The sequence below is a fragment of the Poecilia reticulata genome, chromosome 9, assembly GCF_904066995.2.
Source record: "Poecilia reticulata chromosome 9, P_reticulata-male-v2, whole genome shotgun sequence".
Classification (NCBI taxonomy): domain Eukaryota; kingdom Metazoa; phylum Chordata; class Actinopteri; order Cyprinodontiformes; family Poeciliidae; genus Poecilia; species Poecilia reticulata.
In genome coordinates, this window is record NC_088838.1 from 33964567 (window position 1) to 33984442 (window position 19876).

A 19876-nucleotide genomic window follows, 5' to 3' on the forward strand; every position below is an offset into this window, starting at 1 on the left:
CAGGCTGCACTGCCAGGCTGCCACCGCCAGGCTGTACCGCCAGGCTGCCACCACCAAACGTATTTATGCAACTGAAGCTCAAGCTTCAAACTGTAAAATATCTCATCTATTAATTACGATCATTCACTATGTAAGATGCTTTTATCTGTTCACTAAACCTGAAATAAACCTTCAACATTTAGTCTCTCTTCTACAGAAAAATCTAATTTGTGTGTTTATTCAGAGTTGAAGCGTAATCACCGGAGGAAAACGGAGCGTTTGTCACGGCGCCTCGGGTCGGAGCGACGCAGGATTATTCCTCCGTAACTCTTCCTGGAAGGAGATCAATTTATCTCGTCGTAAAATACTGCAGCACCAGAAAATCCTTTACTGCTGCATCCAAACGTAACGGCAAGTATCTCAATTAAAGCTGGCCCTTCCTGAATGCCATAGACAACATGACACAAGCTCCCTGATTGGCTATAGGACAGACATCACTTCCTGTTTTGGGGGGCGTCAATAAGAGCGTTTAGCAGCCGCTGGTTTTAATGAGATCTGTGTGCACCGTTTCTTCATCGATGGACCTAATGACCGGTTGCAGCCTGGCAGCCGATACCGTGGCAACGGGTACAGGCAGATTATCGGATCAGCGTTTCTCCAGGGCCGACGAGATCCAAAGGCTGGTTTGAGGGCCAAACAGGGTCCAGAATAAACGCGCCGGGTCCAAATAAACTGTGCCAAAAAAAATTACTGACAATTTATTAGATAATAAGTGGCATAATTTTGTTCTGTAAAATGTTTCCATACAGGTTTGCCCAAAAATCTGCAGGCTCTCAACATTTCGAAGTGGAGGGAAACGGTCACTACACGTTTCCAAACTTCCAAACTTTTCCAGACAAAATCCATTTTGTGCCTCGACGACTTCAGGCCTAAAACAACGATTAGAAGATGAACGGATCTGAAAGTCGAGTCTTTAAGAAGAACATCAGGAAGGATCAGATTACTCAGCTGGTTTCTGATGCCGGGTTTTCAGCCAGCAGTTCTCCGAGCTAAAATCTGCTCGTTATCTTTCAGATGTTTCATAATTTCAACTAAAGAAATGGAGATGAATCCTGTTAGCGACCAACAGTTCCTCGTTACATTAAAAACATCATCAATAAACCTTTTCCTCCTCCATGTTTAGGTTCTGCTTTCTGCTGCCAGACTCGGCCATTGTGTCCCCTCGGTTCCGCTGACCTCTGACCTCCCCTCCACCGTTCAGCAGCAGAGAGACTGATGTCCGGTCGGCAGCGCCAGGCTGACCTTTAGCGGCTCAGTCACCGGGGACTCATCTGTCTCTGTGTCCGTCTCCCAGCATGCCTCAGTCCCGCCCCGCTGTCTCATGCTAATGCAGCTGTTTCTAACGGCCACATTGACTTTCTCCTGCCTCTGCATGTAAATACAATCTGCTCTGATCAATGATCTGAGACATGACAGCGGCCATGACACCTCTCTTGCTAACACAGACATGCATCCCTCACATCCAGTTTGAACTTTAAAAATCTTAAATGATCACATTTATCAGCTCTATGATGAGATCAAAAAGTGTAATGATGGATGTCTGAGGTCACGTCAAGTAAGCTTCAATCAGATCACATGTAAATATGTACATGGGTAGTAACTAGTTACATTTACTCCATTACATTTACTTCAGTCACTTTTTGAAAACATATACTTACTGGAGTATTTTTACCAATTTTATTATGAAGTATCTTTACTCTTTCTTCAGTAAAATTTCTGGATTTTCTACCCACTGAATGAAAAACTAATGTTTTAGCCATAAATTCACCAGACAGACTCACCTGCAGTTTTTGTTACGCTTTAAGTTTTTTTTATTGAAAGAAACTGATTTGGAAAAGGCTGCACAGTGGAGCAGTTGCCTTGCAGCAAGAAGGTTCTGGGTTTGATTCCCGGAGTCTCCATGTTCTCCCTGTGCATGGTGGGTTTTCTCCGGGTACTCCGGTTTCCTCCCACAGTCCAAAAACATGACTGTCAGGTTAATTGGCCTCTCCAAATTGTCCCTAGGTGTGAGTGTGTGTGTGCATGGTTGTGTGTCTCTGTGTTGCCCTGTGACAGACTGGCGACCTGTCCAGGTGACCTGTCCAGGTGACCCCGCCTCTCGCCCGGAACATGAGCTGGAGAGGCACCAGCACCTCCCGACCCCACTGAGGGACAAGGGTGTAAGAAAATGGATGAATGGATGAATGGATGGATGGATGGATGGATGGATGGATGGATGGATGGATGGATGGATGATTTGGAAAAAATTTTCTTTTGCCTGATTTTGTAATTTTTTGTTACTTGTATGAATTGTTGCCATTTTTGCCGTGGAAATGACAAAATTTCCACTTAACTTTATATTTTGGTCTGTCTGATGATGTCATTCTTGAATATCAAGTGATTGATAATTTGATCAGTAACTCAGTACCTGAGTAACTTTGTACCTAAATGTTTTTTACTCTTATTTGAGTAATTTTCTAGACAGATACTTTTGAGTAAAATCAAGTCCAAGTCGTGCCACCCTGACATGACTGCAGTGTTTGGGTTCTCTGCATATTTTCTTCAGCATCGTCTCAGTTTGACCGGATCCAAAGTTTTTGTCGTCACTCGGAGGCGTTGGGATGAACTCACCTCCCACAGGTGTCTGGTGTTCCTGACGGCCCCGGAGTGCAGTTTGTCCACCAGGAGGGGGACGCCCTGGAACGGGCCGATCCAGGTTCCCTGAGGGATCCTCTGGGCGGCACAGATCCCGTAACCCAGACCGGGAACCGTACTGGTGCAGAGACACACCTGCAGTTAACGAGGAACAGCTAATTAAAACTCTGCAGTCTGGCTCTTTGATCCACAGCTTAAAAATAATGCAGCAGAAAGAATGATGGAGATAAACTGAGATTAACTGAGAAATCTTTATGTTTCATCATCTAACCATGCTTTATTCTTATTCTTAACTTTATTCATCTTTTGGTTATTTTGATTTTTTTTTTTGTTTTGTTTTCAGATTATGTCTGTGAGAATAAAATAACTTATTGTGATAAACGATAATATTGTTGTTTTGAGACCATTTTCAATAACATAATGCTAATCGCCTAATAATACAAGAACACATTTTAAAAATCAGTAAACTTTAAATTCTGATTAACATTTAACCCACGAACTGGAAGACAAAATAAATGAACAAAGCAACAAATAAAATGAATTATGAAAATTGTCCTTCGAAACAGAGAAGACAAAAGAGAAAACAATTATTCTAAAAATGGAAATTTATTGAGCTCATTTTAATTTCATCCATCCATCCATTTTCTTCCGCTTATCCGGGGTCGGGTCTCGGGGGCAGCAGCTTCAGAAGGGAGGCCCAGACTTCCCTCCCCAGCCTCTTCCAGCTCCTCCGGGGGAATCCCAAGGCGTTCCCAGGCCAGCAGAGACATCGTCCCTCCAGGTGTCCTGGGTCTCCCCTCCTCCCGGTGGGACCTGAACACCTCACCAGGGAGGCGTCCAGGAGGCATCCTGACCAGATGCCCGAGCCTCAACTGGCTCCTCTCGACGTGGAGGAGCAGCGGCTCTACTCTGAGTCCCTCCCGGATGACCGAGCTTCTCTCTCTAAGGGAGAGCCCAGCCACCCTGCGGAGGAGGAAACCCATTTCGGCCGCTTGTACCCGTGATCTCGTTCTTTCGGTCATGACCCAAAGCTCATGACCATAGATGAGGGTGGGAACGTAGATCGACCGGTAAATCGAGAGCTTCGCTTTTTGGCTCAGCTCTCTCTTCACCACGACGGACTGGTACAGCGCCCGCTTCACGGCAGACGCTGCCCCAATCCGCCTGTCGATCTCCCTTCTTCCCTCATTATGAACAAGATCCCCAGATACTTAAACTCCTCCACTTGAGGCAGGACGACCACTTGATTTTAATTTATCGTTATTAAATGATGCGTAGTGACAGGTCCAATTCAGATGTTATCTGATAGTTTACATTTGTGTGTGTAAAGACCTCATAAAGCAGAGTAAACATTAAATTTGATCAGTAAATTAGAGGCTTAGCAACACATTAAATTTGCAACCTGAAAATATTAACTTTATCTTTATCTTTGAGCCTCAAGATTTCCTCCAAACAAACATAAATAGTTCACATTTCAGAGGAGAGACAGGTATGCAGACGTCACCTCTCTGGGCAGATCCCTCAGCCAATCAGGGACGTCCGGCAGAGGAACAGGCGCTGCAGTGCTGCTGGTGCCCACCAGGCGGCGCAGCGAGTGAAGAGGGCCGTGCATCGGACACTCACCGTTCCTGTTATCTGCACACATGTCGCAACCTGCAGAGAAACGGAAGAGTTTTAAAGTTTAACTGTGTGCTCTCCGTTAGTTAGGTCTCCGAGTGACACTTTTGATTTATTTAGTTTGAATTACACAACTAGAATCACCAACACATTAATCAGTTAGCACAACATTCAACACGAGCAGAATCAAATACAGCAACATTTCCAAATGTTCACCACAAATTATCCAAAGATGCTACAATTATGCATTATTTACAGCAGCTCTGGTCTTCACCAGCATTTAAGTCAGATATAAACTTGCTCATCAACATGTAAAAATAGCTTTAAAATGTCCCGTTCAATTAAAAACTACGGTGTGAATCAACTGACACCTGCTAACTTTCCGTTCACCAGATTTAGACACTTGTTGCTAATTTAGTGCTCAAAATTTCAAAGCTCAGGATTTTCAGTCTCGACAGATTATTACTATTTCAAACTAGTTTTTTTATTTATTTATTTGTTCATCATTACGCCGGTTTTGTGAAATGTTACGTTATGCTAAGCGTGAACGAAGTTTCTGGAAGAAACCATTAGCTTAGAGCTGCTAACGCTAGCAAGCTCAGCTATAACTGCAACAAATCTTTCAAACTTTATTTTTATCCCTCAGAAACCTCGCACAGTTAGAAACACTAAAGCAAAAAATAAATAAATAAAACATAAACAATTTACAGCATTTCTAAATAACTTACCAGCGTCTGTTTTTGTGAAAAACAAACTGAAACAGAAGGTTAGTACGGAGGCCGCTAAGGGACATGGGGAGAAAAAAATCTTTTGCGTTACCTCGCAAAACTTACAGCAGTATTTACTGGTCTATTTTGTACACAGTTACAAATAAGAGTTTAAATTTTCAAATCTATAAACATTTAAAGAGCCTCAGTGAAAACGTGTTTATGTATTCTTGGCTCTTTGGTGTAAAAATTGATTGAAAATCGATTTATTTACTGCATGTTCATGTTTGTGTGAGGTTGAGATGGAGCTGCAAATGAAAACAGCCTTTTATTAACCAACACAAAAGAGACACAATCAAAACTGTCAGATCTGACTTTATTACCCCGTGACTATAACTCAGAAATAGTCCAGATAGTTTATAAATGTATATTTTTTTTCTTTCCTTCTTATTGAAAGTTTGTTTACATCTTAAAAGAGATGGAAATTCCATGTTTGGTCTGTTTTGCTTTTGCACAAAGGTTTGTGGTGCATTTCTATCCTAAGGAAGAAATAAAACTTCAGAGATCTCACAAACAAGGACAAACCTTACGAAGCCTTACGTTATAGCAGAAAGTATAATGAAAGACTCTCAGTATTAATTTATGCTGCATGAACTGATCAGTACATTATTGTGAAGGGACGCAAAAGAAGAAGAAAGATTTTCCCATGCATTAATTTACGTATCATTTTTCATTTTTTTCTCAATTTCATTTATTTATCAATTCACCTATTTATTTATTCACTTTTTAGAAATTTCACTGACCTGTGCATTAGCTTGGCTTTTCATCTCTTAATGTGTTTAGTAGTTTTAAGTTAGCATTGTTTGATGTTTTGCTCAGTATTAGGTTTTCCTTGTGTGTTTTTTACTCACCGTCTTTAAAAACCTGACTTTTAGTTTTCAATCTCCAGGCCTTAAAACAACCAACAGGCAAGTCCACAGTTTGGCCCCGTCTGCTTTAAAACCTTTTTTTTTTAAAACGCTCCACGGGAATTATTTTGTTCCTGACTGTGTGAAAAACTGAAACTGATGAAAAAAGGATCCTGTTTCCACAATAAAGTCCAAATGAGGGGAAAAAAGTCCTCTGTGGTGTTTTTCTACGCTAATGTAGCGCGCAGCATATTGCCTGGAGTTAGTGAGTGTCAACATTTACTTACAGATGCAGTCTGACAGTAATGGATGCTAATTGACTGTAGCAACATAATGAGAGATGATTATCTGGACAGAAAACTCCCACAAAGGCTGAGAGAAACAGGATGTGAATGTTGTTTTTTCTGACTTTCCCAAAATGAAAACATTTTCCATTTGATAGACTGGCAGCTGCTTTTACACCATGATGAATGGGAGTTAATTAAATCATATTAAAGTCATTTATTAACCGCAAAGTGCAGCCCTGGTTCATGGCTGAGTAAATGGGAAAAATTCTCCATGTGTTTCTGTTAATGATGGCTTTTTGTTTGTTTTTGTTTTGATTTTAAGGACAGAAATCTGGGATTCACCTAAAGTGGAGACGTTTGCGTGAGTACTCGAAAAGTTTCCACATGAGTGTAAGAAAACTAACAAAATCATTTAATAGCCAGAAGCTTTGCAGGGATAGTTGTGTTTTAAATACTTTCTGCTTTACGAAGTTCATTACAAAATGTTTTCGAGGTGGTATGAAAAAATAATAGAAATAATATAAAGAAATGCAGATAAAATCCATCCATTGATATAATTATCAGCCTTGTTCCTCCAAAACCTGAGCTAAACCATTTTCCTCTTATGCTAGCAAAGAATCATGCAACCATCACGACATCAAAATGACAGAAAACTGCTGCTGAAAGTGTTTCACCTGAAAAAACAGATTTATGCATCATCAGAAAGTACAAGGTATACGGAAACCTCAAGAACAGGTTTCAGATTCTCCAGGAAGAACAAGGATGGACTGCAGAAGGAAATCAGACCCACAGTGACCAAAGTTAGATTGAAACAGAGAAACCTAAAAAAAAAAAAACTCAGAACAGCAAGAAATGACTGATAAAAACAACAAAACACAGAATCAGAGAGGCGGCTGAGACCCAAATCAGAGGTTTTCTCAGCCCTCTGAGTGACACAGTTCTGATATCCAATGCCTCCCACTTCCAAATGCGGAACTAAATCAAATAAGTATCTGATTGTTTTCGAAGCGTCTGCAGCCTGAACAGTCATTTCGCATTTATTCTGACCTTTACGTCATTGTTGTGAGACATGCATCCTGATTCTGCACAGAAGAAGCCAGAAGTGATAAATCAGGACGTAAACAATGGCTCAAAATTATGAAAGCAGCCTGAGTCAGAGAAATGCATCACATCACAGCCCCACCATGATAGGACATTTTTCAGGCTAAATGATAAACCATATGATAAATGTCCAAGCCGACCTGGAAGACATGCTAGCAGCTACAAACACGTCCAGCTGTCATTTCATTCTGTTCTTTCTAAAACATAAACCTCCTCACGCCGGACGCCGCCTCAGGGCTACATCAACAGCTGTAGTCCTGACCGGTACGGTGCTGATGAGGCTGAGCCGGGCCGTCTGTGATTCGGACTCGGTTCTCCGGTCCACCTCCAGCAGACGGACTGAGTCGCTCTGTTCCCAGAACTCTCAGAGGAATCTGAGGGAAACGTTCTAATTTACAGGATTGCTGCAGAGAGCTTTTTAATGGTTGCTCTAATTGAAACATTTTGCAGTGTAGTAATGAGAATTAGCCGGTTTCACAACACGCTCTGTGACTCCCCTGTTGAGATTTTGCATCATTTCCTGACCTGCTGCCAGCTGAAGCATTGAAACCAGAGGTTCAGTAACAAACTCCTGGACTCTCCCGCAGTCCAGTCATCTGATGATGATTATGGATGATATCTGTGTTTGTTTGCAGTTTAGATGAAGAGCGGCCACACACTGAGCCCAAACATGTCTATCTGATCCGGACTCTCCTGGATGACACTTTCTGGGCTCCTCGCTAAAGGCAGCAGGAATCAGGTTGAACAAATAAAAGCCTTTATTGGTTAAAGGTGAGACAGAAGCAGTTTCAGCCCACAGAGAAAAATGCTTGAAAAACAGCTGAAAAAACCCAAATAAGTTAAAACTGACTCTATAAAGAAATAAATTGCGTATCTATGCAATAACACAGCTAATGCCGAGTACCAGTAGGCGTTCCTCTAAGCAGCAGAAACTGAAACAATTTGAGTAAAAATCTGATGTGCAGGATCACAGACGTCCTCATGACATTCCAGCCACTGATTGGACAATTTTCACATCGGATTTAAGGTGTTTTCACACCTGGTAGTCCGGTGGACTGTTCAGTTGGTACCAAAGTTGCAGCATCTGTTCCAGCTCCAGCTGCTGTGGTTCTGTTTCTCTCTGCTCTCAGTCAAACCAACCAAACCCCCTCAGCAGCCTGTTCCCCTCCTCGCCTGTGGGGGCGCTCCACCAAGAACCACTGCAGGAAACAACATGAAAACCTCTGAAGACACTGAGAGCAACTTCCTTCTTCACAAATGTTAACAAAGATGGAGTGGAATGAGATTTTATCAGTTGAAGGATTTCTCTTTAGTCTTTCACTAAGTACTACGAATCATTTCTCCCTCTAGCGCTAAGCTAGCACGTTTGTTTTCATTGTATTTACCCAGAATGCCTTGCGGTGAGTTGGATTAAAGTAAATTAAACAGGTGGGAATAATCCTTTAGTGATTTTCAGTAAAGTTTTAGCAACTTTTAAGTGAAATGGAAGCAGGAAGGTCTGTCCTGCTTCTATATGCTGCTGCAGACGCTGCATTATGTAAATAATGATTTTCTATTGGGGCTGCACAGTGGTGCAGTTGGTAGAGCTGTTGCCTTGCAGCAAGAAGGTTCTGGGTTCAATTCCCGGTCTTTCTGCATGGAGTCTCCATGTTCTCCCTGTGCATGGTGGGTTTTCTCCTGGTACTCTGGTTTCCTCCCACAGTCCAAAAACATGACTGTCAAGTTAATTGGCCTCTCCAGATTGTCCCTAGGTGTGAGTGTGTGTGTGCATGGTTGTGTGTCTCTGTGCTGCCCTGCGACAGACTGGTGACCTGTCCAGGTGACCCCGCCTCTTACCCAGAACGCCAGCTGGAGAGGCACCAGCACCTCCTGACCCCACTGACGGACAAGGGTGTACAGAAAATGGATGGATGGATGATTTTCTATTGGATTTTTTTTAATGCAGTTGAAGCAAAACTTACAAATATATTCTTTAAATTCTGGGTTTTCTGCTCTTTGTCTATGATGTCATTATTCCCCCATTCTGAAGTGCAGTGCTGTCGAGTAGGAACCACTTCACTAGAAGATGAAGGAATCAGGATGTGACATCAGCAGGTGTCATCATGAACCCATTTTTGACAAACAGTCCAGCTGTCAACCTCCATCTGACCTCCACAAAACTCCACCAAATGCTGCCTGATTGTCAGAGGCTTCTGCCAGCGTCTGATGAAGCTCCCTCTAGTGGCCGTTTGAGGCATTCCAACCTTTTACCAGGGGGTCCATGGCCCCGCGTGGCCACCTTTGAAGGGCACCACTGCACACTTTCCAGTCATTGGTAAAATTAAAGTTGCAGTATTACGGTAAGTTGATGGGTTTTTTTTAGCTTTACATCATGTTATGATGTTCCCTCATCAAAAACACACCTGGAGTGTTACCTTCATTCCTTCATGCATGTTTGAGAAATCATTTAATTTCCATGGCAACCATTAAGCTGCAAAACACCTGGGTGGACCTAGCCCCGCCTTCGAGGTGCAGCTCCTCCTCTGACCTGCAGTTTCCAAGCCAACGAGTTTCCACCTCACGAAGCAGACGACGACCCCACCCAGCTCCTTCAGACTAGCCAGCAGCAATTAGCAAACACCTGGTGGATCTGCATGTACTGAGCTCAATACAGGAGCCACTTCTCAGTGAAACGCTGATAAAAACATTGTTAAAGGTAAATAGAGGAGCCATGTTCAGATCACTTCCTGAAGGCGGAGCTTCAGAAAGAGCAGGAGTTTTTAAAGAGACAGAGGCCCAATTTCAAAACATTAAATCAGGAAGTACATTTGGTTTTAAATCATATTTTATATAAAGTACTCAACGTAACTTCATTGTGCTATAAAATGGCATTAAGTATCAGAAATCATTTCGTTTTGGAAGCTGAACTTTTGCTCAGTTAATTAATTTTGTCTAAAGTAAAACTACCATGAATTAAACAAGTTTCAGCCAGAAGAACAGAAAAAGTTCCTGTAATAAATAATAAGAACAATTAAAATATTGAAGGTTGTCTTCAAGGCTGGCAACTTTCATCATTAATTTAAATATTAATTTTGCTTTTTCATGTTTAAAACTCTGAACGTGAGAAAAATAAAGATGAAAGACACTGAACCAAAAGATGATGAGCCCAAACAGAACATCTGCAGAACCAGCAGAACCAGCAGCAGACAGAGCCGCCCGCTGCCTTTCCTCTGAACGCTTCAGCCACTAACGAAGGTGCTTTCTGCTCTTCATCGTCCCGTTTCTCCTCCTCCTCCTCCTCCAATAAAACCACGTCTGACCGGATCTGACCAAACTGCATCTTACTTAGAAAAACACTGAAGACGTTTCAGGTTTAATCTGCCAAACAAAAAGTCCAAATTCTGCCTGTTTTTCTGCTTTCACTCCTTTTCTTTTACAGGAAACGAATTCTGAGTTAGAATAAGGATAAAACGTTCCAAATTTATCTACTTTCTAACTTTATTGCACTCTTTTCTTTCCATTATCATTATTTTATATACCTTCACAAACACTAATGTGTAGACGTTAATGAGTTTCTGTTAAATGTACAGTTTCCCGTCTTTGTGCTGCAGTCGGCTCTGTGTCTTTAGGCCTTTTGTGTTTGTAATAAATCAGATTTTCCTAAAAGTTTCCAACCCAAACCACTAAAAAATGTTCAGTTTTAAGTATAAATTTAAATGTCGCAGTTCAGTTTGTCCTCTAAATGAAGCCAGGAAGGAGTAAAATGTGTGATTAACCCTTTAATCTTCTTGAATGTTTACATTAAAACTTAAAAAAAAAATTCCCCTGAAGCAAATCTTCATTTTTTCTCTTCATATTTACTGAATGATGACAAACAGAAGAGCAACTTTAAAGCATTCAGAGGAAAAACGGAACTCATTTTATTTTAGAACAACATTATTCTGCTGAAATTTATTCATTCATTTGCTTTTAATAAACCTGAAAATTATGAATGTTCAAGAAAAATTGAAGAAAAATTCCAAAATGTCTGAAAAAGGTTTAAATGAAAATGTGACTCAATTTTTAAACTAATTTTAAACTGATATCCTGCTGCCTGCTTCAGGAGTTATCTTTATAGTTATTTGATATTTATTCTCAATGAAACTAAACTAAAACACTTAAGAGTTTAAACCCTTTAATCTGATAGTTGTGAAACTAATTACAGCAGACCTGAAATTATTAATCTAAAGACAAAAAGTGACCTGAATTATTATTATTATTAATATTATTATTATTATTATTATTATTATTATTGGTTTAATTATTGTTGGAGGTCAGACAGTGACATGTGAGTGTGTGACTTTATCTACACCTCCCCCTCTCCACACACACACACACACACACACACACACACACACACACACACACACACACACACACACACACACACACACACACCCCAGAGACCTGCATACGGCCGTGTTGGGATGATAAATAGCGGGCCGGCAGGCCGGTGGATCGATCTTCCTCCCCCTCTCCTCCTCTTCCTCCCGCTCTTCCTCCCCCCTCTCTCCTCCACAAACACAAAACTATATACAGCAATTAATTCCTGCTTGTCCCTCCATCCCTCATCGGGCCTGCCGGAGCGTATTGACTCAGATTACTGCTGATGGTCCGTTTTATCACCGCGGGATGAACAGCGAGGGGCGGCGGGGCTTTTAGGCCCGCAGACAGCCGGGAGGAGGAAGAGGAGGAAGAGGAGGAGGAGGAGGATGAAGGTGATGCGGCGCGGAGATGATCTGAACATGTTGGGAGGTTTCTGATCCAGAAGATCAGAGTCAGCGCTTCCGGCTTCCGGTCCTTCCGGAAGGTTTTAAATCATCCGGTCCGACTGATGCGGCTCATAAAGCCGCTAATGTGGCAAAAAGGAGCAGAAAATCCTCCACTTTTCACTCCGAGAACTAAAGTTAAACTGGAAAATAAACGACTAATAAAGTCTGTTAACGTTTTTATAGTGAGGCTTTTTATTCTATTAAATTATGAGTTTGAAAAACATTTATGACAACCATAAATTACTCCGATATCAGTAGATAATGTATTATTATTATTATTATTATTATTATTATTATTATTATTATTATTATTATTATTATTATTATTATTATTATTATTATTATTATGTAAATTCCTTAGAGATAAAAACAGTGACGTCGTCCTTTCGGAAACTACAACCTACTTCCGCTCCGCGAGCAAAACAGTTAATTGGTTAAAAGTTTAACAGATTTACGGATCAAACCCTTTATTAAGATATTTATTAATTATTTTACGTCTGCTTGGAGACGCCATCAGCAAGGAGCTGTTAATGAGGAATCGATGTAATCGATGACGCTTCGATTAATTATCACTTCCTTAATAATAATATTTAATTAAAAATATTTTATCATAGGAAGAAAGAATATATTTTATTACATGCACAGAAATAAGAACCAGCATATCACTGAATACTGTATTTTTACACTGACTAAATATAATTAACTGAGACACACATTAATTTGAAATATCTGCTAAATTACTGAAAACGTAAAAAAAAATAAACGGTTAAATTAATATTAAAATGTATTTATTCTAGCAAAAACTTAAGTTTATGCATAAAAATAGCAAATGTCTACAGTTTTACACAGTTATTTGCAATATTGGAACAAACTGCTCAGATATTTTTTAAAACTTTTATTATTAATTATTTGTCTTCTTCTTCTTCTCCTGCATTTATCTGCGCGCTCTGACAGGAACTTCCGCCTTTCAGTTTAGGAAACATCATAAAATATAAATTATGACGTTTTGTGGAAACAGAACAATTCACGAGAAATGAACTGATCCCACGGGGGGACGGTGACACGCGCCTTTAAATTGATCCCGCACGTGCGCCGCTTCAAAGGGCCGCTTGGCGTGCGTTGTGACGGAAGAGCGCGCGAGCTGAACGCCCCACGCCGCGGAGAGGAGAGTCCCGGGCCGCGTGCGCGTGGAAGTGTGAGTGGTTTTTACGCATGAAGGGACTCTGTCAATGTCGGTCCACGCGCACGAGCGCGCGCAACAACAGGAGGTAAAAACTGAAGCTTGAAGAAAAGATCAAACTCGCGTCAAGGATTATTTATGATAAATTAAGATCAGCTGGGAAAATTAGAAAAGTAAACACCGGTAAATGTTTTTCTCCTCAGATGAGCAAAAATTATTTAACTTATTTATTTGATTTCGACAAATTATAATTAGAAATGGAAAACCGGCAGAAAAAAATATGTAAATTAAAAGACAATCTGCAGGTTCAGAGCCTGCTGGCCTTTGACCTCTGACCCTCCACACCCCAACAACCTTCCTCCTCCTCCTCTTCCTCCTGTCCAACGAGCCTCTGTCTGAGAAATCATTTCAAATTCAAGGTTTCCGTTTATTTTTCACCTGATTCTGATTTTAATCAAAGAAAATTTAAAATTTCAAGATTTTTTTTTTTAGAAACGCAGATTTTAGAGAAAAAAACTGAATAAAGTTTTAAATTAAAAACCATAAATATGACGTAAAGCCCTTTGAACTGCCATGCTGCTGATTGAAACATGTTTAATATTTTTAAATCATTAAATCAACTCACGCTGTAAATCTGCAAAATTATTTCAATTTAGAAAAAATCTTAAGAGTTTTTTTATGCTGCTGAATGTTTTCATGTGGAGATAACAGATCAAAGAAGATCTAAAGCCAGAGAGGTTAAAGGTCACAGACTGATGGGTGGATGTCTGCAGAGCGCGGAAACATCTGTGCGTGTGTGTGTGTGTGTGTGAGAGTGTGTGTGTGTGTGACGTACGGTTGTTGAGCTCCCCGGTGTGGTTGCTCAGCGGGATGATCTCCATCCTCTGCTGACCGTACAGGTAGTAGTCCAGCTCCTCGGAGGTCAGCTTGCATCGCCCCCCCGCAGCCTTCCCGCACTCCTCCGCGCCGCCGCCGCCGCCGCCGCTCTTCACGCTGGACGACACCACCCCGACCGCCGCGCACCGCTGCTCCTTGGCCTGCTGGAGGAGCTCCGCGGCCGGGTTGTGGCCCTGCTGGTTGTCCGGGGGGACCACCACCACCAGGTCCGCCGCGGCCCCCGGCGCCGGGGCCAGCGCCTGCCCGAAGAGCGCGATCTGCTGCGGGACGGGCAGCTGAGCGAGGCCCGCGGGGGTGGAGATGGAGGAGGAGGAGGAAGGAGCTGCGGAGGAGGAAGAGGTGGAGGAAGATGAGGATGTGCAGGCCAGGAGGTGCGCGTGCAGGCGGGACGGGCGCAGGGCGTCCACGGCGATGGCGAGGCGGTCTGGTGGAGGCGGAGGCGGCGGCGGGGCCAGCGGAGCCTTGAGCTGGGCCTGCGGGAAGAGCTGCTGCCAGTGCTGCAGGTAGGACGGGTCCACCTTCAGGAAGGCCGAACCGCTGGGGTCACCCGGCTTCAGCATGGCGGCACTGCGGGGGTCAGGGGGCGTCATTAAACACAGAGAGGACACAAAACCAATCAGATTCATTCAGAGTCCCGGAAAACAAAAAGAACCGGTTCTTTACTGTCACTCCAACTTCAGTCAGAAAGGAGTTCACTTGGAACTGAGATTTATTTTCTCTCCTGATGTCTGATCAGTTATTCTTCAGAATAATTACAAAAAATAACGTCATGACAAATGTATACATTTATATAAATGTATATAAATAAAACAATTTCTATAGATTTATATAAATATATATGAATCAATAAATTTTTCCCACAAATGAAACAGATTTAGTTTTATACATTTAAGGCAAAATGTTTCTAAATTCATCCTCGGAAGCAGATAAAACATAATAATTTCCCCCAACAATCACTTTTTCTTATGCTTAGAAACTTAAAAAAATCATTTATCCACATAATTATCAGGTTTTCTGGAGATTCTGTTGAGTTTTTTGTTGTTTTTGTTTTGCTTTAACTGTAAATTGGATCATTAACTCTCGCGCACTGCGCGCTTTTATTTAAAGGAAACAGAGCAATTCAAAGGACATTAGCTTTACAGATTGATTTCCTATTGGTAAAAAGTGTCAGGAAATCCATGAAATCTCTGCTATGCTTATTAGCAAATTAAAATAAATCAAATTATTTAAAACGGGAGAAATAATAAAAAACGGTCCTGTTGCTCAACCTTTAAACGTTTCTGAAGATTTGAAGTTTTGACCCAATAATTTACTTTTCTAGATATAATTTGGTCTTTGAATAAAATCTTTAGCCTGTTGCAGTTTAATTAATTTAACTCTTAAACTGTTTAATTAATTTAACTCTTAAAACTGCAGCTTTGCTGTTTTATTTTACGCGCACAAACGCATAAAACCCAACACATAAAGGCTCACCTGCTCTGTCTGAAGTGGTTCAGCAGCCTGCTGGAGAACGTTTCATCTGAACAAATGAACTGGAGATCCGTTTGGGTCCAGCGGAGACCAGCGGTGCGCCGCTCCGAGCGCGCCCCGGCAGAGGCAGCGGTCGGCGGGGTGAAGACGCGGGGAGCCTCCGCTGATCTTCCTGGTTTATTCCGGGTTTGTTTTTAAAGCGGAAGTTGTTTAAAAAGCTCGGATCGGTTCCGAACCGACCGGGTGCTGATGTCCAGTCAGCGGGGAGCTTCTCTCCACCTCCAGGCTGCAGAGAACCAGCCGGGACAGTCCGCTGCGTCCAGCGCGTCTCCGCAGCCAAAACTGCTCGACCCGCTCCTCCTCCTCCTCCTCCACCTCCTCCTCCTCTCTCTCTCTCTCTCTCTCTCTAAAACACACATGTTTCTCTCAGCCTTTTTTTAAACTCACAATTCTCACATTTTTCTCAGTCAGTTTTCTTTTTCTCCATCCACATTTTCCCAAAAACTCCCACAGCTTGGACTTCCGGTTCTCCTCATCTCCCCTGTTTTTTTTTTTTTTTGGGGTTTGTTTTTCTTCAGGTCAGTTCATTCAAAAAGTCTTCAACATAAACAGATAATTGGGTCGGAACCGGCTGGATTCCAACTCTCTCTGCATCAGCATTAATAGATATGTTAGCCAGTTCTTTTAATTATTGTCTTTTTCACCCAAACATCAAGAGTTTGGCCCAAATTCTCTGGATTTCAGATGTTCCGAACGGATCCTGAAATTTATGCAGAAAAAAAAAACCTCTGAAAATCTCTTCAGTTTTTATTCCGGCCAGTAAAACTGAACTTTAGGTTCATTTTAGGAGCTAAACAGAACCTCGGACTGCATCACCAGTAGGTGGCGCTATTGGCCACTTTTCAGACAATATTTACCAAAACCAGGAAAACTGATCGATTTTCTTTGTTTATTTTTATTCGGCAGGAATTAAAATGAGAAATAACGAGAATCGTCATGCAGTACCACTGACGACCAACAGGGGATGACGCAATGACGTCACTGCCTCCATCTCAGGTGTGATCAAGCAGAAACTCATCATTGTAGTTTTTCCAAAGTGTCGAATTCCAACTGAGACAAACATGAATCCTCAGTAAAACTACAGATTATGACCGAATGGTGAGATTTAAGGAAAATAACATCCTGAAGAACGACGGAGGAGATCTGACCTCTGGAGACGATCAGGATGGACGGATGGATGGATGGATGGATGGAGTGGCTCCTCCATCCATCCATGGAGGATGAACAAGTTCTTCCTCCATCAGCTGAACTTCCCACTGTGACCAGACAGGATTCAGTTCATTGTGAACCAGTTCATCGTGAACCAGTTCATCCTGAACCAGTTCATGGTGAACCAGTTCATCTAGAACCAGTTCATCTAGAACCAGTTCATCCTGAACCAGTTCATCGTGAACCAGTTCATCGTGAACCAGTTCATCCTGAACACAGTTCATCCTGAACCAGTTCATCTAGAACCAGTTCATCGTGAACCAGTTCATCGTGAACCAGTTCATCCTGAACACAGTTCATCCTGAACCAGTTCATCTAGAACCAGTTCATCCTGAACCAGTTCATCGTGAACCAGTTCATCGTGAACCAGTTCATCCTGAACCAGTTCATGGTGAACCAGTTCATCTAGAACCAGTTCATCTAGAACCAGTTCATCCTGAACCAGTTCATTGTGAACCAGTTCATCCTGAACCAGTTAATCCTGAACACAGTTAATCTAGAACCAGTTCATCGTGAACCAGTTCATCGTGAACCAGTTCATCCTGAACAGTTCATCCTGAACCAGTTCATCTAGAACCAGTTCATCGTGAACCAGTTCATCGTGAACCAGTTCATCCTGAACACAGTTCATCCTGAACCAGTTCATTTTGAACCGGTTCATGGTGAACCAGTTCATCTAGAACCAGTTCATCCTGAACCAGTTCATCGTGAACCAGTTCATCGTGAACCAGTTCATCCTGAACAGTTCATCCTGAACCAGTTCATCTAGAACCAGTTCATCGTGAACCAGTTCATCGTGAACCAGTTCATCCTGAACACAGTTCATCCTGAACCAGTTCATTTTGAACCGGTTCATGGTGAACCAGTTCATCTAGAACCAGTTCATCCTGAACCAGTTCATCGTGAACCAGTTCATCGTGAACCAGTTCATCCTGAACCAGTTCATGGTGAACCAGTTAATCTAGAACCAGTTCATGGTGAACCAGTTCATCTAGAACCAGTTCATCTAGAACCAGTTCATCCTGAACCAGTTCATTGTGAACCAGTTCATCCTGAACCAGTTAATCCTGAACACAGTTAATCTAGAACCAGTTCATCGTGAACCAGTTCATCGTGAACCAGTTCATCCTGAACAGTTCATCCTGAACCAGTTCATCTAGAACCAGTTCATCGTGAACCAGTTCATCGTGAACCAGTTCATCCTGAACACAGTTCATCCTGAACCAGTTCATTTTGAACCGGTTCATGGTGAACCAGTTCATCTAGAACCAGTTCATCCTGAACCAGTTCATCGTGAACCAGTTCATCGTGAACCAGTTCATCCTGAACCAGTTCATGGTGAACCAGTTCATCTAGAACCAGTTCATCTAGAACCAGTTCATCCTGAACCAGTTCATTGTGAACCAGTTCATCGTGAACCAGTTCATCCTGAACACAGTTCATCCTGAACCAGTTCATCTAGAACCAGTTCATCGTGAACCAGTTCATCGTGAACCAGTTCATCCTGAACACAGTTCATCCTGAACACAGTTCATCCTGAACCAGTTCATTTTGAACCGGTTCATCCTGAACCAGTTCAGTTCGTCTGTGTGACTCCAAGTTTTCTGCTCCTCTCTGCTGGTTTTTCTCCTGCTGCTCTCTGCAGGACCTGCTCTCTGTTAAAGTGGAGATTATCGCTGTTACAACATTCACTATCGCCTCCTGTGGTTGGTGGCCGTCCTGTTGTTGTCTCACCTCGCCGAGATCCAGGCCCGTCTTTCACTTTCACTCGGCCCGCGTGTGTGTGTGTGTGTGTGTGTGTGTGTGTGTGTGTGTGTGTAGATAAGACGGATTACAGCCCAGCTCATTGTGTTTAGGGTCGGACTTGTTATCCAACAGCCTGAATTTTCCCACCCGTTGTTCCACACACACACACACCACACACACACACACACACACACACACACACACACACACACACACACACACACACACACACACACACACACACACACACACACACACACACACAGTCCCACCGGTTGGGTACATGTGTGTGTGTCCATCAGCTATTGTAAGTTTCTATGGATAATAACATCAGCTGTGTGTGTGTGTGTGTGTGTGTGTGTGTGTTGTTATGACTGGCGTTGGCCTGACAGGCCCCATTCGTCATCCCAGAGTCCTCTGCAGGATTGATAAAGAACAAAAACACAAACATAAGCGTCTGAAAATGAACTCCTGTCGGTTTAAAGACACTTTTTCAGCTCAGAGGAATGCGCCGCTGCGACGGGTTGGAAGTTCAAATCCCACTTCTGGCTGCTCCTCGTCAGCTGTTTTTATTTTATCAGACTCTCAGCTTCAAGCATCGTCTCTGAATGATCCACAGAAAAGTCACAAAACACTCATCTGGACTCAGAATCTGATTTATCTCACACATAAATGCCTTCCTGACAGCTTAGAGCTAAATTAGCTTCACATTTATGTCATCTGACTGAATTAAACCACCAACTGATGGCACAATCCCCACTGTGTCCTTAGTATTTAAATGAATCAATAAGTTATTCTAGGAAAAAAAAAAATTCCAGTTTTTATCAGATTTTGAAATAAAACTAAATCAGAAAATCAATAAATTAAAAAAGTTCAACTACAAAATGATGTTCAGGTGAAACTTCATTTATTGGGATGATTGTGAAGCTGAAGGAAAATACTTGGCGTTGTCACAAGTCTTCCCCAGATCATGATGCTGCCACCACCGTGTTTCAGTAATGTGTGTTATGTAAAATTCATGGTTTGTTTACCTCCATGTACACAGGCTGAAAAGTTTAATTTAGGTTTCACACGATAAGAGCAGATAATAAAGTCACGCTATAAGAAAACATCAAGGTGTTCTGAGCAAACCTTTAAAATAAAATTAATAATTAATTCACTACAAATTCAGCAAATTTCTTTCCAGCTTCCTTTTAGCGTTTAACTCTCTTTTGGAAAAGCCAAAAACCAC

The 19876-nt window shown here is 42.0% G+C and overlaps 1 protein-coding gene across 3 annotated transcripts in view; it reads right to left on the reverse strand.

The window, feature by feature from the left end:
* Window positions 1-16155, reverse strand: part of prdm6 (PR domain containing 6) — a 91096-nt gene extending 74941 nt beyond the window's left edge. The window contains exons 1-4 of one of the 3 annotated variants that reach the window (XM_008419500.3): window positions 15634-16155; window positions 14099-14727; window positions 4178-4326; window positions 2650-2808 (exon numbers count right to left, since the gene is read on the reverse strand). In XM_008419500.3, the coding sequence (XP_008417722.1) occupies window positions 2650-2808; window positions 4178-4326; window positions 14099-14720 (930 nt within the window). In that variant the 5' untranslated portion in view covers window positions 14721-14727; window positions 15634-16155. Of the gene's footprint in view, window positions 1-2649; window positions 2809-4177; window positions 4327-14098; window positions 14819-15633 lie in introns of those variants that run through there. The other 2 variants (XM_008419501.3, XM_081610997.1) reach the window with 2 other exon arrangements.
* Between the last annotated feature and the right edge of the window lie 3721 nt (window positions 16156-19876).